Source organism: Nestor notabilis, unplaced genomic scaffold, assembly GCF_000696875.1.
Source record: "Nestor notabilis isolate BGI_N333 unplaced genomic scaffold, ASM69687v1 scaffold9788, whole genome shotgun sequence".
In the NCBI taxonomy this organism is placed as follows: Eukaryota; Metazoa; Chordata; class Aves; order Psittaciformes; family Psittacidae; genus Nestor; species Nestor notabilis.
Window position 1 is genome coordinate 5,996 of NW_009938708.1, and position 23,462 is coordinate 29,457.

The window sequence follows — 23,462 nt, forward strand, 5'->3', positions numbered from 1 at the left end:
TGTGCTGTATTTGCACATCATACAGTTCTAGCCTGGAGCTCTGTCATATACATGTATATGTGTATATATTATAACTAAGTAGGAGTATAGTTGGAAAACCCCCAAAGGTTCTATGCTGTGATACTATGCACTGTATCACTCTAAGCATAAATTCTGTGAAAAAGCTTTATAAATTACATTTCTTTTCCAGGATATTATAGATGATGATTCCGATATAGAAGAAGTTTCTATTGTTCCTTCTTCTAAAGTCAATCTAAGGTTGGTATGTTCACTTCACGACCACTACCATAACGGATATATCTCTGGCAGTCAGCAGAGTCCACAGATCTGAGCCATTACCTGGAAAACCAGATTTTTAAGACAGTCGTATCACTATTTAGAGAATTTATATCCTTTATTTTTGCCTATTAATGTGGTAGATCTTTCTCTAACAATAAATTGGTCTGCTGCTTGAGGTGTAAGCTGGGTCAGAGCTTTAGAGTTTGGGAATTTGAATTGTTCTACTTATGTTACTGCTCTTCATTCTTAATCTCTGTATTGGTGGTCCAAATCTAAGCTGAAGGGCAATTTATTGGAATGTCTGGTAATCAAGAACGTGCTGATGCCTTTTCTTCTCTTTGTATGTTTCAAGGTTGTCAACTACACCTTCACTTGGTAAAAGAGCTTCACAAAGCCAAACATCTAGAGGAGTTGATTTTGAGTCAGATGAGGTATGGTATATAGGGGTCTTTTTTTGCCTTTATTTCATGTAAGTTCCTATAACTTACTGTTCTACTGCTACTTAAATAAAGCATTTCAGAGGAAAATAGCATGGGTTGGTTTGGGTTTTTTTTCCCCACTTACAGGGCTAGATTATTGCAACCAGCTTTACTTAGAATCTGTACAGAATCATCAAATACAAGGCTGGAAGGGACCTCAGGAAAACATCCAGTCCTTTTTCCCTTCAGTTCTTAATCAGTTCATTGTCATTCCTGACATGTGTGGAATAGGTTATTTTGCCTTTGGAAGAAAGTCATTGTAACCTCTTCTAGTGCTTGACTATGTCCTTTCATTTGTTTGTTTATTTTATTATTATAAAAAGGAAGAATTATGTATATTTTTAATTTGCATTTGAAAATGGCTAATGACCTTTGAATCCATAGATAATCTCTTTCATATGAAAACCAATAAATCCAGGTCTGTCAGAAAACATGGAGTAGTGTGACCAGGCTCTCTAGTTTGATCTAAAAGTGATTGTGCTTTTTATGACTCTGAATTCATCTAGTTCTAGTAACATATATCTGTTTACAAATTGCAGGATGAATTTGATCCATTCCAAAGCACTGCAACATCAAGAAGGAAATAAGTAATTTCTGGCTTGCTATGCAAGAGAGACCATAGAAGATAGTGAAGAGGATGGAAAGCAGTTTGCAAGGCATTCTCTGTATGACATTTCTCTGTAAATGATGGCTTGCCTTCAGTTTTCACTTCTGTGAAATGTTTTTGGTTTGGTTCTGTTTTGGTTTTCCCAGTGGTACCTAATTTGGTGTAATTGAGTGTTGCACTGCTTAATGCATTAGACACGAGTGTCTGATAATCTAAACTACTGCCTGAAACTGCAAGATCTTTCTAAAACTTCTAAAAGGCTGTTTTCTTTTTCGGGTGATAATGTAAAATAATAATATCTTTTCTATAAAATTCTATCTTTTGGGCTTGAATTTTGCAGTGGAGTAAGTTTATAGCAGTACACAGTTACTCAATGTCATAGTATATGTCATAACTATTCTATGATTCTATATAGGAATGAATACTGCTTTGGAATTAAAGCATCATCAAAGGGTACTTTGTCTTTTAATGCTGAAGGCACATCCCAGGCAAAGACTTTAGCAAAGTCTATAGGATCAATAGGAATCTTACCAAAGGTTCTTTCTACCTTTTTCACAATTTTCATTAAGTCAACTGTCAAATTCACAGAGGCTTTGTTCACAGAGTCAAACTGCAGCACTTTTCATATTGTTTTGTATAAAAGATATAGATGGCATCTTTCACTTCAGGGGAAAAACAGTACTATAAACAGATACTTCTAATCATTAATGTGATTTGTTATATGGGGGGGGTTAAGATGCTTAGAAAATCAACATTATTTCTCAGAGATGACACTGGATAGTTTTTGAGAAGTTGCTTCTCAATCCACCTGTGATAAGAAAGCTCAGCCATTCAGCAAAGCCATGGTACTGAAAGAAAGATTCTTCCCGGCACAGTGGGGGATGGACACACACATGACATGCACACACTGCTCTGTATTTAAAAAGGACAAAAAAACCCATTATTTCTAAATATTCTTCCTGGGGTTTTTGGTTTTTTTTCCTCTTTTTCTTCCCGCCCCCCCCGAATCACAGAATAGGACCTTAAAGCTCACCCAGTTCCAATCCCCTGCCATGGGCAGGGACACCTTCCACTAGAGCAGGTTGCTTCAAGCCCCTGTGTCCAACCTGGCCTTGAACACTGCCAGGGATGGGGCAGCCACAGCTTCTGTGGGCACCCTGTGCCAGCACCCCAACACCCTCACAGGGAAGAACTTCCTTTAATCTAAATCTCACCTCTTTCAGTTTAAGGCCATTCCCCCTTCTCCTGTCACTACCTGCCCTTGTAAAAAGTGCTTTTAAGTTTTCTTGTAGGCCCCTTTAGGCACTCGAAGCTGCGCTAAGGTCTCCCCTGAGCTTTCTTCATCCTGAGTAAGCCCAACTCCCTCAGTCTGTCTTCATAGGGGAGGTTCTCCAGCCTGATCACCTTTGTGGCCTCTGGACTCACTCGAACAGCTCCATGTCCTTATGTTTGGGACCCCAGAGCTGAACACAGCACTGCAGTTGCGGTCTCACAAGGGGCAGAATCACCTTCTTTTGATACAGCCCATTGCAATGCTTCAAATTGCACTTTTTAGTGTGTCTGCATGACTTACATGCCTCTTTCAACTTTGTTTTCACCAGACCCGTTTTCTAGTTATTTTTTTAAGGGTGATGGTTTTGACTTTCTTTGATTACCTGAGTTCATGAGCCATGTACCTTTATTTCAAATGTTTTCTGAATACTTTTTACTTTATAAATTACCTCACTTCACAGATACCTTTTACAAAGGTACCAGATACAGTTACCAAATCCTGACATTCTCATGCAGCTGCTTCCTTTGCTGCCAGCAGATGCCGAGAACGGTGGAGCAAGGGTGAAATTAGCAGGAGCAGGTACTGAGCTGACAAACCTATTGCAGCCTGCCCTATAGTAACCACACATAGGAGAACTGTTTAAACAGTTCACACTGGGGTATGTTTAAATACAAACTGAAGCAGAATGGTGATGTGAGTGTACATGGGTGACATGGGACAGACATGACCCAGGGAGCTTCCACTGTTTTTTTCCATGGGAGTGTTTGAGGTGGGACCCCTACCTCCTTTGGAGCACAAGATGCTGAGTCCAGCTCAGAGGAGCCTGGCTGAGGAGGTGAGGAGAAGGTCATCTTCAAAGGCAATGGCAGCTCTGGCTACACGTGCCGGGGTACCCTGCTAGAAATGAAGAACTGGGTCGGGGGAGTAAATACACAGAGCTAATGGGTTTTGCTAGTATATGGATTACAGTACAAGGGAGCAGGATCTGACAGATGTGGAAGAATAAGAGGATGGAATGCACTGGCCTTATGCACTGGCCAGTAGCTCTGAAAAGGAAGGGGCTTGGGAGCTGCTGGAGCAGCCCAGCAGGAAGAGGCATGTGCCTCTGCCGGCTCTGTTCTTATCCCAAACTCACACCAGAACGTTGCCCTGTCCTCCTTCCTGCCATTTTCCTCAGCCTTTATGTTACATTGTGAGACTGTTCTTTTTCCTGGCAGCATCAAATCAGGGGCATCCTCGTTGGTCAGCTGCTTCTGAGCTGGACATGAATTTCTTCTCTCTGAAAGGTCACAGTTGACTGCTACCTTAGCAACTCCAGCAGGTTTGCTAGAAAGCTGCTTCTGAGACAGACCAAATGCCGAAAGAGCTTAAATTGGACAATTTTGTGGAAGGAATAGATGCTGGCAGCAGTTTGCAGAGGAGCACTGTGGGCTGGGTGTGCTGCCTGTCCTGAGGAGAAAGCAATATGTTTACTGATGTAAAAGAGTGATTTAACGAAGTTTGTCAGTGAATGTGATGGTGGTTTAGCAAGACTCAATGTCGAGATGCACTTGAGCATTTACTGCATAGAGGACAGGGTCAGACACAACTGTCAGTCCTGAAGTTCAGAAAGGACCCTCTTGTGTTCTAAATTCCTCAGAGAGGAGCCTAGGTGCAGCTGGATCCGGACCTGGTCCCAGATGTGGTCAGTGGCTTATGTCTAAAGGATTATATGTGCACAATCAATCCTTTACATCACTAAGATTTCACAGTTAAGCAAGTCAATCATTTACCAATTAGCCCTTGGCTATTGTGTTGTTATCTGTCTCCTCCAAGCCCACGTTAAGCTAGATGAAGATACAGTGACCATATGCACCATTAGGACCATGACTGGTTGTCACTTGAGCAAGGTTATGAAGGTGAGATTGGGGAGAAGCACACTGTCACAGCATGCTGCCCTCTCCTCAGTGCTGGTCCAGCATACAGCTGCCTGTTTCTTTGAACACCGGACTCACTGGGCTGGGACATCCCATCCTCTGTCCCATATAATCACCTCTTTGTAACTACCTGTTTATTTCTATAAACCCTAGAAGGCACAGTTTCACATCAAACTTTTTTATTCCCTTGGCCAAGGGGAAATGAAATCTCTTCAAAGGGAAAGTCTAAGTATTTCTCCATCTCTCTGAGGGGAAAAAGGTCTTTGGAAAAATAAGTAAAGTAAGCTGGCTTGTTAGTTCATCTGTTACCCCCATATTCTGTGTTAGTTAGCAAGTGTCATTCTGTGAAATAGGCTGCAACTTGCCTGCCAGACCTTCAAAACTGTGAGCTTAAATCGGGACTGTGTCCTGGAAGAAAGCAGAGCTGTCACACACACTGCTGGTTTATAAGCAGCACGGAATTTGCATGAGCTGGGCTGCCAGTGGAGAAAAAGGATACTGACAATTGATTTGCCTTTCTCACCGATGTGCTTACCTTGGAGTAGCACCCGGGGGAGTGTGACTGCCTGGAAAAGCAGCACGTCAGAGCATGAATAATGTCATGCAGCCCAATGGCTGCACAAGATCCTGGCTTGGAGCTCGCCTCAGGGTATAAAGCTGGCTGAAGGAACAAAAGTAGCAGCAAGCCAAGCAGGAGGGAAGTACACTGAGCATCCAGGAGCATCCTGTTCCTGCTGCCAAGCGTGCCTGGGCTGAGCAAGGGGAGGACGGCTCTGCCGGCACACAGCCGAGCTCTGCTGTCTCACAAATAAGCTATTTCCAGTTCGGAGGAGCAGAGTGGCATTTCAGAGATGTTGTCCTCTTTCATCTGGCTCTGCCTCCCCAACTTGGTTAACACCTTTGTAACCCCAGGAAAGTTGCTTCTCAACGGGAGCCTGGAGAAGGCTTTTGTGATCCCAAACGTCTCGGGTTTCTTTTCCTGGGATAACGACAGCCTGGCCGATTGGCAGAGCTTCGTGGGCAGGAGCCGGTACGGAGCGGAGTCACAGAGCATCACTGTGAAAGCCCTGCTCGTCGCGGCGTACTCTGTCATCATTATCTTCTCCCTCTTCGGCAACGTCCTGGTCTGTCACGTTGTCATCAAGACCAAGCGCATGCGCTCCGCCACCAGCTTGTTCATTGTGAACCTGGCTGTAGCCGATATCATGATCACGCTCCTCAACACACCTTTTACACTGGTAAGACTGGGGCAGAGATGCGATAAAGGCATCACAGGGTACTTCAGTGACCTTTTCTTCTTTATGCTACTGTAGGCAGTGCTGTTCTGTCCAGTTCAAATTAAAGTGATTAGAGTTATGCTTGGAAAACTCCACCTGTCTTTTTCTTCTCTAATTCCTGTTATCTAGTTGAAGTTCTGAGACTATCCATTTGTTAAAAGTGGCCCTGATAGTAATAACCTCACAGTGATTCCTGAGTATTTTATAGTATCTGTTCTTATTTTCCCTTCCCTTCTCTGAAGTATTTCCAAGGTAATACTATGAACCTGTTGGAAAAAAATAAAAGATTCATTTTACAAGCTGTGTTAAAAAGCTTTAGTTTGCTTTGAAGTAAGATAAGGTGTATAGGTCAGCCCTATTCTGTAAGTAGAGCTTAAAAGGGAAAAATGTATTGACTTAATAGTTGGGCTGCAGGACACACCGTGGATAAAACAGAACAAACATCTTTGGTACTGTGCTGCAGTGTTGTCCTGGAGGATACTGCTGGGCCACTGAGCAGCACTGACCTCTTCAGGGTTCAGAAGCCAGAAAATGGTACAATTATATAAAGAACCTGCTATTTTACAAAACACATTTTACATAGCACAAAGAATTACATGCCAGAGGTGTCTCAGATGTCTATACGCATGTGGAGGTGTGTGTGTGGGTGCACAAAGCTAATGGTGTTCTGGTTTTAGGCTCGTTTTGTGAACAGTACCTGGATATTTGGGAAGGGGATGTGCCATGTCAGTAGGTTTGCGCAGTACTGCTCCCTTCATGTCTCTGCCTTGACCCTCACAGCCATTGCCGTGGACAGGCACCAGGTGAGAGCTCCCTGAAGCAGATAGATGGAAAGCTTGGGAGGAAATAATTAAAATGAGAAAGGATTCCCATGTCCTTTCCTGTAAGATGCTTGAGGAGCTGACAGGGTGGGGAAGCAGTTCTTGCTGTCGGATGGAAAGAACAATTTCAAGCCTGCAGCAAGGTGGGAGGTGGGAGTTGTCCATCACTTGCAATCACTTCCAGCTAGGAAATGGGAGCTTTTCTGTGGTAGATAATCCAATGGGTCTCAAATCAGAAGAAAGTTTAAAAGCCTGATAGGAATTCATGTGGGTAGCTTTCCTTTGTGGTGGTTTGTCCAGCACCGTGAAGGAAGGGACATCCCACATAGCTTCCACAGTTCTGCCTTCCTTTGCTCTAGGATACCCTGAACACCAGAGAGCTGACTGTTGCACATTGGTCTTTGTCATGAGCAGAGCTGTGGCTTGCTGTTGATAATGGGCTCAAAACTGGGGGGAGTCAGGCATTATTGGTTTGGAGGTACCCAGCAATCACACAACAGAGTTGTCAGTTGACATTTTCTGTTAGAAAGCTCCTTGTTTCCAGGAAATACACTGGCTGTCAGAAGCATCCCCAGGCAGGTCTGGTTAAAATGTGTGTGGAGCTTCCTGTACCCAGTTTTTCCCACCTAGACACAAATACTGAAACATGAGGACAGGACAGGGATCTGACTTTACCCATTTCCATGGAGAAAAATTCAGGCTTATAGTCAATGGGAGCTGGGTGAAGACAGTACTGCTGGCATGCTGCATTTCCACATGAAGTAATAGATTTAAGGCCAGAAAATCATTTGAAAAATGGATGTAATTATGTCCTGAAATATCATAAGACTGAATATTGGTTTATTTTGCACAGGTTATAATGCACCCGCTGAAACCTCGCATATCTACTGCAAAGGGTGTTATCTACATCTCTGTAATCTGGATCATGGCAACTTGTTTTTCCCTGCCACATGCCATCTACCAAAAACTCTTTATCTTTGAATACAGGTAAGGATGTGCTTTGCTTTCCTCCACAGTCTCCATAGAGGCTAAAATCTCAGTGGTCCTACTTTGGCGTCTTCTACTGAAAGCCCTGAGCTTATGTTGAGGTCAGGCAAATATGGACCTAGTCTGCAATTTTTATCAGATGCCTTTGCAATGGCTGGTATCTTGTCTTTGTTTCTATTTTTAATCATGCTATCTTTATTCTTTCACACTAATGACATGAAATAGGCAAAGAAGTTAGAGGAGCTGGCCTGGACCCTTTATCTCTATACACTGGCATTTTATACGATGTACCAATCTGAGCAGAAATTGGGAAAAAAACTTAAACTGACAGCTTTTAATCTGCTCATCAGCCCTGGGAAAGTGCAAAAACCTGCCTCAGCTTCTTGCTCCATAAAATGTTGTCATGAACATTGATATTTGGAAAGTGCTTTAGTGAGGGAGAGGTCTTTAATAAATGCAGAGACTGTTTTTCTGTTTGCCAAAGGATGCAAAATAAAAACCTGCTTCTGTGCAGCTGGAAATTTTGTAGTTGATGAAATCCATAAAATTATCATAAGGTCATGAATGCCCACAAGAAATTATCACCACATCGCTCACAGACTGTTCCATGGCTTAAATCCTGGACAGCAGAGCTCGGCTTATGTGTGAGACATGGATAAAAGAAGGGTCTGCCTCCAGGCTTTAGGGCAGGAGCCCTCTCCCACCCACCTCCTTGTTTCTGACGTACTCCTCTCACAGTGCCAGGCTGTATGTGCTCTCACCCCTGCCCGGTATCTCCACTTGCAGTGAGGAGGTTACCCGCTGCCTGTGCCTGCCGGATTTCCCCGAGCCTGCTGACCTCTTTTGGAAGTACCTCGACTTAACAACCTTCGTTCTGCTCTATGTCCTGCCCCTTCTGATCATCTCTGCTGCCTATGTGACAGTGGCCAAGAAGCTCTGGCTGCGCAATGTCATTGGGGATGTCACCACTGAGCAGTACTTTGCCCTTCGCAAGAAGAATAAGAAGACCATAAAGATGCTGATGCTTGTTGTCATCCTCTTTGCAGTCTGCTGGTTCCCCTTGAATTGCTACGTCGTCCTCCTCTCCAGCCAGACCATCCACACCAACAACGCCCTGTACTTTGCCTTTCACTGGTTCGCAATGAGCAGCACCTGCTACAACCCCTTCATCTACTGCTGGCTCAATGACAGCTTCCGATCAGAACTCAAAGCTTTGCTCAGCATGTGCAGAAAGCCTCCCAGGCCTGCAGAACAGAGGCTTCCCTCCACGGCCCCATCCTACCGACTGGCTTGGCCAGAAAACGGCAACTTCAAGAGGCTGCAGGCCTCCCGTGTCCTTCCATCAGCTTCCAACATCCAGTCAGGAAAGACAGACGTCTCTGCAGTTGAGCCAATAGTAGCTGTGAGCTAAACAATGAGCCTGGGAAATCTATAGGGACTGCACATAGATGTGGCTAGAGCTAAAATGGTGGGAAGATGTGGAGCCCTGGCCTACTTAGGGAGTGTGCAACCACATGTGATGAAACCAATGAGGAGGTTCTGGTGGTATGGAAGAGCTGCATGTTTGATGCAGGCTGACGATGATCATGGTGTGAAACCCCTAAAGGGGAGAAAACAAACTCTTCCCAGGAAGGAACTCGCTTTGTCTTTTCCAGGTTGACTTTGGATTGGCTTGCAGGATGGGATTCTCTGCATGTATGTCGCTGTTATCTGTGTGTCTAAGCCTTTTTACCACTGGGGCTGTGTGTATGTTTTGCTGGCATTTAAACACTAAAGCAACAGTCTAATCACATCAGTCCTTCCTCCTCCTTTTCGAAGTCTCTGTAGCAATGTGGAGGTGGTCGAGATGTAGACCTTTAAGTTGCTGGCTTAGATCCATGCAACTGGTGTCGTGGTTTAACCAGGACAGCTGGGTAGGAAGGCATCCCTTCTGAACTGGGGTCTGAAAAGTCATGATCTGTTCAGAATGAACGAAGAGATGTGTTTCCTAAGTCCATTTTTTTTGTAGAAATACCCTCAGAGAAGTGGAGAGTAAGATAGACATTGCTAAATAGAGGAGCCTTTTACATCACAGGCACTTTTTCTAAGGTAAAGTGGAAGAAAACTATTCTTTGCATAAGTAGATGGCAAACACCAACCTGTTAGCTCAGCATCTGCCACCAGTGCTAAATCACACAGAATTCAGAAAGCTTTTCTTCCAATAGAGAACTAAGCCCCAAAAAGCCACTTTGGAGAATGCTGGGCATACCATCCACAGTTGGACAACAGGTAGTTATACGCTACTCCGAGTTTGGACTACGATCAGAGCACCTTTACATTATTGTCAAATGGCAGCTAAAGGATCCCACAGTTTGATTTTTAAATTTGCCATTCAGTGTTGCTCTTCCACCATGTAAAACGTCCAGGTATTTCTCAGATCAGTCATTTGGGACATTTCATCCTCGCTAAGCAGTTCACTCTGTGGAATCAGTTCATAAATGAATTGCTTTGGGAGAACAGATAATATCTCTGATAGCAAGTAATAAAAGTGGAACATTTCTCTGTAAGATTTCCTCTGGCGATTGCACAATTTTGATGCATTTAAAGATGAGTGAGATGTATCCTTCTTGTGGTGGCAAAGAAAATACATGTGACTGCAGCTGTCTGGAGTAGTTTGCAGAACTTAATGTTCTTAGCAGGAAAAGATTTTGAATAACAAAACAACAACAACAAAAAAAAAAAGGTAATTTCAAAAGCTGTATCTTGTATTGCACAGGAAAGCAGTAACTTTCCTTGCGCTTTGGAAATCAGCTTGAGTGCCACACCAGGGTGCCTCATTCCATATTCAACTTGGAGCAGCCAGCTGTGAAGTGAGAAAAAATTTCTTTTTATAAATGGAAAAGAAAGAAAAAGAGAAACTGGTTTTCCCAATGTCTTGTAATAAACTTACATTTCTGAAATAATTTTATGCCTTGTGCAGGTCTTTCATAGCTGAGTAAACAGACTGAAATGACTACCTCGCCTTGCAGCTCGCCTGCCCTTTCACAAGGAGTTTCCAGTGTCTCACTTTGAACCCAGTGCTATTTTACTACCCTTTATCAAGGCCCCATGAGTCGCAGCATTTGTATCACTGATACGCAGCATCAGACTTTTCCTCCTGCCTGCTTTGACCCCCTAAGGCAAGTCCCATTTCCTCCTGTAACATTTGCAACACATCAGCCCTGAACTGGTCAGGCAGTTGGACAGATGTAGGTCCCTTCCAACTCCCTAGTCTAGTCTATGCTACTAGAGATCCCAAACCTGCAGAGCCTGTGCTCTGTGCCCCAGTCCAGTGACAGCAGATCTCAACTCTACCAGCAAACAAACCTTCAGGAATGATGAATCTAATACTATGCACTTAAAAGACGGAAGTGGTGATGGGGTGTTTTGAGAGCCACAGTAACCTGGGACATATTCTGAACCCATTCAGGGTAAATCAGACTCATTCCCTGATTTCAGTCGCACAAGATCTGACATACATGTTCTGTATAAGAATCATAGAATCATAGAATAGTTAGGGTTGGAAAGTACCTTAAGATCATCTAGTTCCAACCCCCCTGCCATGAGCAGGGACATCACACACTAAACTATGTCGCCCAAGGCTCTGTCCAACCTGGCCTTGAAGATCTAAATTAAGATGTCAAAGCATGTGAGAGAAGCATGGACCTCAGCCTATTTTTTCTCTACGAGAGAGAGAGGTAGGGTTGGAAAACCCTCTTCCTGCAAGTTTGGGAAGCTAGCCCTTCCCTCCCAAGGTCTGTTCAGTGGACATCATCCCCTTATTTTTCCCTTTGCATCTTCCTTCCTTGTAATTATACAGTTCCAATTTAAATCTGGAGTCCCTCATAACCCCTTGTAGTCATCCTTATCACTTTTTAATTATTTAAACATTAAAACATTACTTAAGAACTAAAATATTTTGCTAGGACAGAAAAACTGTGTGTGTGCACATATGGGCAAGTTACAAACCAACAAATTAGATGCTACATTTGGTTCCCTCACTCAAAAGAAAAATGGTCTGTGTTTACACGTGGTTTCTAGCAGCAAGTGTTTGCCCACTGGTAGCAAAGAGGAGGGAGAAGAGCGCTGAGGAGGAAGCTGAGAAGGGAGGGAGCGTGCGATAGCAGCAGGAGGAAGAAGAGAGAAGACAAAAAGGGAGGGGATAGCATGAAGAAAGGAGATACAGGGAGCCAATGCCATCTTCTTCCCACCTTAGTTTCATCACAGGTTTTGTAAATGTTGAACAAAATCATTTTGAAGGCTGAACATTTGGTATTTTGTATTCATTAATAAATCCTTTATTGGGATTTCTGGAATGGCTTTACTCAGCTTAAGCTAGTGTGGACAGAAGAGCTTCCTTGTGTGGGACAAAAGGAGGAGGGTGAGAGCAGATCAAGAAACCCTTCCCAAAAGCATCTTTGCTTCACTCAGGGGAGCAAATGGTCAAGGCTATGGCTGGATTTACCTATAGAGTCACCTGGCTTCAGGAATTAAAAACTTTGCCTATTAGAGTTTGGGGTTTTTTTTGAAGAGTCTGCCCTTAGGGACATGCAATGTTTCAAATCTTCTTATCCAGCATTTTGCAGGATTCTTTCTCTGTTTGGTCACAAATGACATGAGATGGGAAGTCAGACTGGAAATCTACTTCTGAAAGTTAGATTTTGCTAGTAGCTTGACTTTCAGCTCTGATCCTTCAGAGCATCTCCTCTCCTGTGCAGGCCACACACCTCTCATGGCTTCTGCCAGGCCAGCACTGCCGTGGCTCTGTCCTGTCAGCATCACCCGCCAGCTGGGCCAGTCTCCTCAGGAAACTAAAGCAAAGCATCTTCAAAGCATGATTCTGCTGTTATCAGTCTTATCGAAGAGGAGAGAGGAAAAAATTCCTTTTCATTCTGGATTCATCTTCTTATGTTTAATGCTTTACCTTTTTCCGTTATGTCTTCTTCTCTTTTTTCCTGTGTGTCTGTAGCTTAGAAGACTCAGGAACAAATACTTGCTTCGGTTGTGATTGTCTGATGCTTGCTGTCTGATGATGGCTCAGTTGTGCTAGATGTTCAAAGTTTCTTTTCTGCCCATAAATCATTGATTTCAGAGCATTTTCTGAGCTTTGTCTGAATGGTGTCTTTGATCATCATCAGACACAGGCAGGAGTTTGCACTCTGATCCCTCAGGCACAAGACAGACCAGGCGCCAAAGGGCCTAAAACTTTGAGAGCAAAAAGTCTCTCAGTTTCCCTGCTGGAGAAGGACATGCTGCCACGACACCTCTTGCATCAACTGTCATCCCACTATTCTGGGGACTCCTGGAAAATCACTGTGACTGGGGGAGATACTGGGAGCTCTATGTGGGGGAGCTTTTGGTGTGAGAGAGGTTGCAGGTTGATGGTCAGTTGGAGCTGATGGACAGACTGACATCAGAGGTAAGCCTCATGAAAGGTGATGCTCTGTCTACCCAACGCTTTAATACAGCTTTGCAAACCAGAGCCATTTGGACTGGGCCATATTTTACATCAGAGGTCTTTTTTTCCCCTTTCAGTGAATGTTTTCAAGCACACACATGTGTTACAAGTAAGATGTTGTTTCTGAAGCTAAAAGTAACATCTTAAGAGTCTCCATCTTTGGGCACAGTTGCCCTCCTTAGAACAGCTACACATGTAGAACCTTGCTGTAACTCCAATGCCCTCAAATCCTCAAATGCCTGATTTGAATGCTCCTGGTGGGTCTGAGCAGGGCTTCTGCAGTTACAGCTCTGGATCCTGCACCCCTTCACCAGGTGGAAAACCTTCCTCCTCCAGGCTCTCCCTGATTCTGGGCATAGAGGGGGTGTTAGAAGTGCTAGAGCCTGTAATTTAATTACAGAGAACAGAGGAGATGGACCTGGTACAAAGAAAAGAGGAGGCAGGCTGGACAGTGAGCCTTAACAGCCTGTCCAGGGATGAACTCATGGCCAGTGGCCAGCAGAGGTACAAGTTTCAGAGACAACAGGACAGAAGTGTGCAAGAGAAGGACATGGTCAAGGCACTAGAAACGGTGTCTTTAAAAACTGTATGAAATACACTGTGCTACAAAATACCGTGGCACAGGGCAATGTCTGACGAGCATTTCCTAATTAGCTATTTTTCATTTTCTACAGATGTGATTTGGGATTCTGAAGAACCATTTTGCATTCACTGCAATCAGTGGGGGTTGTGCTCTGAGCACACATGGAGCAGTATGACGCAAACTGTTCCCCCAAATTCACATCTTGGGCAGTTTAAATTGGGCATCTAGGCTCCATAGGTATTTTTGTATTATACCAGCTCTGCTGCAGACCAGAGAGTCCTTTTAAGATGTGAATACAGCCACTGGTGCGTAAACTGTAATCAGATGCCACCTCGGAGAGTGTGAAGGGATGGTCTGAGTGATGATAAAATGAAATACATGTGCAGAGTGGAGATTATCTTCTTTCATTTTCCCTTACGTGTGTGTTTGCCTGCTGCAGCTGGACTTTTTGCTACCTTTGGAGTTTTGGTCTTGTGCAGTGCTTTGGAACAGTTGGTTTAGTAGCTAGCCTTAGAAACACAGATCTACAAGAACAAGCCTGGGGGGGGCCTTTGGTGTGAGAAGGGCCTGGTTGTGCTGGAGCGTGGTAAGGATCATGCTGTTGGGAGGCTTTTCTTTCCCATCTGGGAGCATAATGAATCAGAGGTTTTATGAAAACCTCTGAGTGAGGCTTTATGGAAAGGGTTGTTTTATCTGACTCTCCCCACTCCACCCTCATACCCACATCCTCAGAAGCACTAAGACCCATGTGTGTGTCCAGCCACGCTGACTCCTGTGTGACACAGAGCCCAAGGGACGCTGGCTACTGACTCCTCATTATGCCTCTTGGGTTCCTTTTTGTTGACAACAATGAACTAGATTTTGGATGGGTGTTTTACACTCTTAGAGTCAACAATTATTATTGTCATCTTTTCCTGCAAAATCTTGCCTGCTTCTACTTCCATAAATCTTAGTCAAGGACTGCTGGGGCTTTGTCCCTCCTTTTCAGTGTGTTTATAGACACAGACTGTCCTCCTGTTGGGGTGAAGGAAGAGCAATGGCGCAAGGTGATGTGCTGTGATCTTGTGGCCATCCTCCTGTCATCACAGCACAGGTCTTCTGCTCACAGCTTTACCCTGGGGTACTGTGTTCCCCAGAGATCTCCAGTTTGACTGCTACTGGTCACATCCCTGTTATCAATGTAGGTCATTCCTTTAAACCTGGCTCAGTTGTTTCCTCTGGGGGATTCACACGTGTCCCTGGAGCAGACTGTGAACACAGTCTACTGGATAGCAAAGAGTGTGCAGGCACTGAGCAGGTGCTATTCGCAGGAGATCCACATAACCTGAGCTCAGGAGCTTGGTGGAACAATGAATTGCATTTAGAAAATGCATCATCTGGCATATGAATAAGGGTACTCAAGTAAGGTCACGTGTCTGAAGTTAATACAAAACCTTGACTGGTTGGCTCTGCAACTTTCATGATTTAAAGTGCGCTGTTTTTTCCATTCAAAAGTGAAATTATTTGCATTGGCAATACTGGTTTATTATTCTTCTGTTTCCTTGGAAAATATTGTAACAGGTCTATGAAAATTAACTTCCAAGTTCTAGAAAATAATGAACCTTCTGTGTTTCTAACAACGTTCCTAGTGTTTTATTTATTTTCTTCATGTAGAATTAAGCAGACCTTGAAAGGGAACAAAGACAATGCCAGGCTGTAGCAGCAGCTTCTGCTGTTCTGAACAGCATTCAGAGGAGAACAAATCCTTGAAGCCTTTCTATGATTCTTGTTGATGTCAGATGAGGTTTTTAACTTCCATCTTTCTTTCACTCCCTCTTTCTCACCCTCAAGGCTCTCATCCCTATGTCTGTGGTCCATGGCACCACTACTGGTATTGTGACACTTTCTAGATCAGTACTGTGAAGATAAAATATAGCCTCAGTCCAGGGCTTCGCAGCTTTGCAAGTAAAGCCTTTTCTAAGCATTCAAATTCAATCATCACTTCTGCAAACGAACTAGACGAGCTTTAAGGTCCCTTCCAACCCAGACCATTCCCCGATACTGTGATTCTATTTTCTGCACTCATTTTTCCTGAAAAGTGATGCCCAAACCAGAACATTTTAGGTAATCTCTGCCCCAACTCAAGCAGAACAGGAAAGCCATCTCCTGTGCCTTACACCTGGTATTCTTCCTGTTGTAGTCCAGAGAGATGGGGGATTTAAATGGGGGAGTTAGGAGGTTTTATTGCAAAAGCATCACAGATAACTTGTTGAGTTTAAATCTCCTCCTAATGCCCAGCTGACTATTCACCATTTAGTTTCTCCCTCCTAAGAGTAGATGTTATTTTGCATTTATCTTTATGTAATTTCACCTACTTGAGTTCAGGCCAACTCTCAAATGACTTGTGCTCTGTAGTTCATCAATTCAAACCGTCTCCAGACTCTTCATCATAGCATTTAATGGGCACTAGCAATAGCCACGTGGGAAACAGGTCAGTTCTGTGTCACTCTCAACATCTTTAGCAGTAAAGCACGAGCTGCCTCTGCCGTCAGACATTGTCATGCTCGGCAGGAAAAATCGACAACTTTATTCCACTACATGGCGGGGTTCGTGCCAGAGGAGTTTATGCTGCAGACCAAAAAAAGGCCAGGGCCAGCTCCTTAGTGGAGACAAATGGAGGTTTTCTCTTCACTCATGCTTTGCTATGCCTGCTATAATCAGCAGTAAGCCAAGTCAGAGACTGCCTCATCCGAAGGAAAGCAATACACAGCTGAAGCATTGTACCTGCATCCATTAGAGAGATATTTCATAGAGTACAGGCGAAACTGACAGCGCATAGCACAGCCCAAGCCTTTTACAATATAATAGGTAAAAGTAAGCCAAGAATCTTTGAAGCATGCTGAGATCATCACCCAAGGAAAAGATGACAGATTTCTCCAGCATAAAAGAAATAAAACTTAGGTTTGGATGGTGTTGTCTCTGACTACAGGGCAGCCTATCCCTTCTCCTGACAGCATGGGATGAATACATTCTCCTCTTAGTTGTTGGAGCTGAGAAGAGGGCTACTAAAAATAAAGCAATTTCCTGGAACTTCAGGAACTTGAATGTCATTCTCTCACAGGCATTTTTCAAGTGTACCAGGCACAATTTCCGAAGTAACTTTACTTCCACTTCTTACTGTGAGGTTCCAGAGATTTCAAAATCACAGTTCTCTGATAAGTATAAACCTCCTCCTAATTTTCTTGACAAATGTTTTTAACTGGACACTACTAGCTAATACAAATGTGACTTTCTTTCTCTGGAGCTCAAAGTGCTTAACAAAGGTTGGTACCATTGTCTACATTTTGGTAGCGAAAAGAGAGAGCAGTTACTCACCCCATCATTCAGTTACTGAGTCTTAAACATTTGCATATTGAATGTGAAACTTCAAGGTGGTTTTTGGATGTATTTTGGGTAGACCATGATCAAAACAGCCTGGCTATGTCCTGCACAGAAGTCATCAGTGGTCCACAGTATGATGCCGTAACATCTTTGTTAGCTACAGACTTGTCTGCTCTGTGAAAGCAGAGACTCCCCAAGGTGCAGGCTACATTGGTGCAGTCAAGCTACTGAGCTGGGAGCTCACACTGAGCTCAACAACAGCTGGATAAAGCTGTACATGAGTAGGTTCATCCACACAGTGCTGAGCTGTGTAGACATAGAGCTGAGGCTCAGCTCTGCTTTCTGTACCTGAGTGCTGCAAGCACAGCCATCACAGGGCCATGGGCCAGGTATTCTCACTAAAATTAGACCTTCAAGGACTTAAAAAGAAGCAAAGAACAGCTACTGTAAAGCGTCAGGTAGCAGAAAAGTGCTTCAAGAGCTTCAGGGATGTCTGGCCCTCTAAACAGACTGACCTAGAAACTGGATATGGACACAGAGGCAGAGCTTTAGAAGTTTCCCAGGTGCCTGAGAATAACTATTATTCGTGACAGCCTTGTTCACAGATCTCCTGGATGCTGGTGGGAGAGCACAGCCCGTGCTGCTGCTGCTGCACTCTGATGGCTTTGTGTTGAAGCCACCAGGCTGTGACCGTCCGTGCCCATGAGGTTCCTGCGTGCAACAGCTCTTAGAGGCTTGGCCAAGGATGTTCATGCCTTACACAGCCTCTCTGGCTGGTACATGTCTGGGTGGCTTGCTCTCTTATTTCCTCATCTTCCTTATACCACCAAAAGGGATGAAGATGGGATTCTCCCCTGCTTTCCCTATTGCCCAGAAGAAGGGCTGTTGGCTCCTTGCCAGGGCTGACACAGTGGGCTGGGGAGCAGATTTTGGCTGGCATTAGAGAAACAGAAACAGGGAAATTCTTTGGCCTCTCCTTTCTTCTTCTGAGAACCATGTCCCCAGCAGCCTGGCTTGAAGGGGTTTCTGTGAGTCACCATGAGTCACAGTGGGGTCGAACCTCCCACCCTTTATACTCAAAGCCTTTCAATGATACTCAGGGAAGGATGAATCCAGCCATCACCACAATATCCTGACCAGAAAAAAAATCAACTTTATCTCCAAAACAATGGAATGAAGATGTCCACCTCCTCCAGATCAGTCTCTGAGTCACATCTTATATGGCAGGCAGGGCTTTTTAGGATGAGGCAGGTGTGCCCATCCAACTAAATAGCTGAAGATCTACAAATGATTCCTGGTTCTAAGGTGTCAACTCACTTGATTCCATAGTGTGTAGCTCTATTTAGAGCAGACCAGCTATGTCATGGTATGCAGACCTTGACTCTGAGCTCCTACAGTCAAAGGGATATGGGGGTATTAAGACATAATTACCTTTTTGGGGATGCTTTTCAGCTGAAAGCACTAGAATGTGATGGGTTTGCCAGAGGCCATCAGAACATCTTTTAGTAATACAAAGCTAAGGACATGTGTTTGATGTCCTAAAGCACCCCACCAGAGTCTCTGAAGGTGACAAACTCAATGGAGAGACTTCTAGAGTGGTGGGAACCAGACTGGTACAGTCTCATCACTGCTGCCTTTTGGAATCTAGTCTTGAAGTCAACAGAGGCTTGCCCAGAATTTATCTTGGAAAAAGTCCGAGACAGGGCTCAGGAATGAGCTAACATTTGAACAATGAGGGCAGTACGGACCAAACCCTTCAGCTGGGTCCCTGGCACTCCTGTTTGGTAGCACAAACACATTCCTACATGCCAAAGAAACAAGTAGCCTTCAGGTCTGTTTCTCATCCTTTGTCTCAGACTCCCAGCACAGAGGTGCTGTTTTGAACAGTGCAGCATCATGTAATCCTCTCATCCCAATTTAGCACAAGTAAGAGGGGAAAAGCAAACAGAAAGAAGCAAATGAATGTGTGAATATTTAATGACACAAAGCCATATAGATTTATTATTTTGATTACATTGTGTCACTTCAGAAATACATTTTTCTAGTGTTTACTAGAGCTGTTACTTTTAAAAATTATACTAGTAGTTTAGTATAGTCAATCAAATATTCCAGTATGAGGAAGAAACACCCAAATTCCAGTCTTCTCTCAGATGGCTGTGATGTGACTGCCTTTCAATTGCAATGATGTCCAGAAAATACCTGCTTCCTCAGGCTATCTAGTGTCATATTCATTGTGATATTTCTCTAACGAGTACATTTTGTTTCCCAAATTCTGCCTCACCCCCAAATCTGTTCAATTCTTTCCCGAAGAGCATCTGCTTCTAGAGGAAATCTGAGACAAATAACTACTCTTTGGACAGCTTTACAACCAGCAATTGCAATTCCAGATGTTACAGCCTCAGTACTTCGTCATTGTACTACCTGGAACAAATAATCCTATGGGCTGCACACTTGCCAAACCTGAGAGGTGACCAAGTGTTAGTCACTTCACGGGACAACGATAAAACAATAAGGAAACTACTTGTGAGCAAGGATAACAATCCTCACAGCACATCAAGAAATCCCTCAGGAAATAAATGCCAGGGTTTTACCTGCCATGTGAAAACCTTGATGTTGCAGATGTTCCCGGAGGAACCACAGACTGAGTTTTACACTTCACTATAATATTCTAAGCAGCTTAGAGCAGACCAATGCTCCCCAGAAGCATCCAGCTGCAGGAGGGAGAGCACATCTGGAGGGAGAGCACATCTGGAGGGATGAGGTACCGTTCTGAATGGTCTGCACAAAGCCCCTTCTTCCCTTTATTTTGGGAAGCCTCAGCACCATGACTTCCAGGGCAACTGTCCTGCAAACTGCATGGGAAGGGGTCTGCTTATCACCACTAGCACATACACAGTGTTTGCCTCCTCCAAACCCACAAACTTGCCTTGTGCAGCTGGTAGCAATGCAGCTTGTAAACCCCCAAACCAACAAGCTGGAGGAAGGAGATGTGTGTAGCATAAAACACAGTGGGAATAAAATCAGTAAAATATTAGCTTTGATTACTTCATAACATTCTTATTTGCTTTTCTGTGCCTGTGTCTGCAGCACTTCATAGCCCATGCTGGCTGGTGGACCTCATTGTGTAACATTGTCATGAACACAGCTTTTAAAAGAAGAGTGATATTGTAAAGTGAAATGACCATTTCACTCCTGATTTTGCTTCCTATTGTGTACATGAATGACACAACTTTCAGTTGTGGAATTACATGTTAGTTTTCAATGATGCTCTACCTCATCTGCTTTACAGGAGGATAGTGTTCAAAAGCAGTTATTCACTATTTTCTTTCGTCTCTATCGACCATGGGTATGTATCCATCCTCCTCAAACCCTGCTCTGAATAAGGAATTAATTTCTTCAGAGCACTTTATTCAGAGTTGGTTTTGTAGCACTTACTGGCACTGAGGAAACATTTGCACCTCACATGTTTTTAGGATGCCCCATTTGATGAAGTGGTGTTATCACCCCTATTGTATAAAATAGGAACTGAGACAGAGAGAGAAGAGCATCTTGTATTGAGGATACCTGGAGCTGAGAGTCTGAGAGCAACAGGGGCCAAAACCAGACACAGAAACAAGCAACGATTCTTTTGTGTGTTATTTTATTGATGCCTGGGTATATTCTCAGAAAGGCTGGAACCATTGGTTCATTATAATCCCCTCTTCTAATCCACCGATCTGACAATGGCAGGATGATGTCCTTTATATGTAGGTAAAAAACAGGGCAAAATGACAAGTTTTGCCTATGGATTTGAATGTTTGGTAGCAGCAGACAAATGACGAGACTTAAGACTCTCCCAGTACTTGGAGCGGGTGAAACCTTTTCCATCTTCTTCCTCTGCAAGCATTTTCTCCTCCCAGTTCTCCATTCCTCTAACTCTTTACTGCAGCCACGTTGCCCAAATACAGAAAAGGATGTTTTTCCCCTTAAAATTTTTTCCTCTGCTTCCCCGACCTTCCTGCACACAAAAGAAGTGTAATCTTTTTGAAAGGCTTAAAACCCAGCCCTTCCACAAAGCCCTTTTCTGAGCCTACACAAAATTTCATCTTCAATGTAATGGGGAGAACAAGTTGAGCTTTTTGAATAGAAATGTGCCAGAATATCTCCCAGACCTCCTCCTTTATTGTTCCCCAAATGGTTTTCATGTCCCTACAGAGGTTGCTTATGTAAGTACCTTAATAGCACTAACTTCAAGGGGCATGGGAACAGTCCAGGTGAGTTTTGGATTAAGAAAGCCCTGGTTTGGGGTGGGTTTTTTTGTACAATACAAAATGCCTTCAAAGGTTTCTCTCTAGCATTAAGAGCTGATGGTGGCTCCCAGATCCTGCTGCCACTGTTCCTCAGTGGAGCTTCCTCCTTGTAGGACAGGCCTGCACAGTTCTCATGTGGGACATGCCCAGGGATTTTGCTGCAACAGGGACAAGAAGGCTCAAGGGTTCTGCAGTGAACACGTCCTTCTTGAAAGGCATTCGAGGCCCATGCAGGGGGAAGGAGCTTCAGCTGCTCCCAAATGACAGGCCACATTCCCTGTGGATTTTTTACCTGCCTGTGAACTGCCAGTCCCTCCCCTGCTGCACCGTGTGTCCCAGCTGATCTCTCCTCTGGAAAGGGCTTGTTGGTTGAACCTTCTTGGAAATGAGGCAAATTAATTGGTGATTTAATGAGTACTGAACCACTTACCTTTGTGAAGAGTCAAAGTGCTGACAGCTGAGTAGCTCAGGGATATTTGGAGCTGGTGGGTCTCTCAAGAGAGATGGGGCTGTTCTCACTTTTAACCGACCCATGAAGAGCTGAAGTCAAGCAGTCACTGATGGCTGGTTCTGCCTCACCTGCTGCCTCAGGCTCTCTCCTGCTTATTGTTTCCTTTCATGGCTCTTTTTAGGTTTTAGTGGAATAACTAAGATGAGCTTCTAATGGCATCCTGCTGTCACTTCAAATCTGTCACCTGTGAGCTGCAAGGTCATGTGAAGCTCTCGGAAGAAAACTCTGAGGAGTTTGTCTTCACCAAACTTGCTACCAGCAACGGTCCAGCCACCTCCACCTCTTCTTTGCTGTTACACCATCTGAGAACCAGGACCACGTGCTCTTCCCTACCCCCTGAGGTACTCGGTGCTAAATCAAAGTGCTGTGAGATCATGGCTGTCTTATCGTTGACTTCTCTGAACAGTCTTGACAGCACAGAGATAATGCCTGAAGCTTGGGAGGCTGCTGTGGTCTGGAAGGATGTCAGTGGCCATTCACCACTCAGCCTCCTGCAGCAAGCTTTGGGAGAGGAGAAGGTGTAGAGAGGAGGAAGAGGAGGAGGAAAGAAACAGCTTGGTATTTCAGTGAAGGTGTTTCAGGACATTTCATACCTTATCCTTGAGTTCAAAACTGATCTGTGCTTAAACCCTAAGGAGCACAGTGCTGCAGCTCAGGGCAGCTGCCTTGGTTGCAATGCCAGATAGCCTCCCTGATACATACCTTTTACATTTCATTTCTCCCCACCTTTTGATGCAGTTCTAAAGACACAGATATTTCATTCAGAATATGGGAACAGCGTTCCTTCCCTTGAATGGGGAAAGCCCATTTTTGTGGCAGTTCACTGTCTGATGTGTGAAGAGGAAGAGGTCAGAACTGCTGATGTGGGCAGCAGCTCTGAGAGGTCAGAGCTCGTCTGTCTTTGGATGTAGTAACAGCATGCGAGGAGATGTGCTTTAGCAGGAAGTGGGTTGTCTAAGGAAGTATCTAAAGCTGGAAATCTGTTGCTGCTGCTATGGGTGTGGGGTGTTAGGCAGTGTGCCTGGATTCCAGCTTTTCATCACTCCCAGGGCCTAGAAAATCATGCTGAGGTGCAGCTCAATCCCAGGGTATGAAAGCAGGAGATACTGTTTCTCCCCTCGAGAAAGACCTTTCCTCCAGAGGAAGGAGGGAAATCTCCCTCTTCAGGAACTTGTCTCTGGAGGATGCTGTGTATGGAAGAGGAACTTTAGTCTGAGCAAAAGAACTTGTCCCGTTCTTCTTGTGGCTCAAACAGACTGTTACAACAGTGGCAGTTTGTTCTGAGCAGCCCTAAAGAGTTAATAAATGAAACCAAGCCTACTAGTGAAACAGAGATCCTTTCCAAGTAGTAATGAAATCCATGCTGTTTTCAGAGAAGGCTGGCATTACAGTGTGAGCATTCACAGGACTTGGAGCTAGAAGAGCACTGCAAGGCGCTGATTTCTGACTATACTTCTCTGCTGGCTAGAATGAAGTACAAACCACCTTTTTAACCTCAGATTTAATTTAACAGTCTTTGGAAACAGGTGGATTTTCCATAAAATTAGATTAATATGTTTAGTAACACTGCTGCAGAAATATTGACTTAGAATGATTAGAAATTC

General features: G+C 44.1%; 1 protein-coding gene across 1 annotated transcript; it reads left to right on the forward strand.

Annotated features, from left to right (window-relative positions):
- The first annotated feature begins 5,400 nt into the window (after positions 1–5,400).
- Positions 5,401–9,078, forward strand: LOC104409566 (probable G-protein coupled receptor 83). The gene is made up of 4 exons (XM_010019474.1): positions 5,401–5,792; positions 6,509–6,634; positions 7,506–7,639; positions 8,426–9,078. Exons 1-4 carry the CDS (start codon positions 5,406–5,408, stop codon positions 9,048–9,050), a joined length of 1,272 nt encoding a protein of 423 aa, XP_010017776.1. The 5' UTR covers positions 5,401–5,405; the 3' UTR covers positions 9,051–9,078.
- The last annotated feature ends 14,384 nt before the right edge of the window (positions 9,079–23,462 follow it).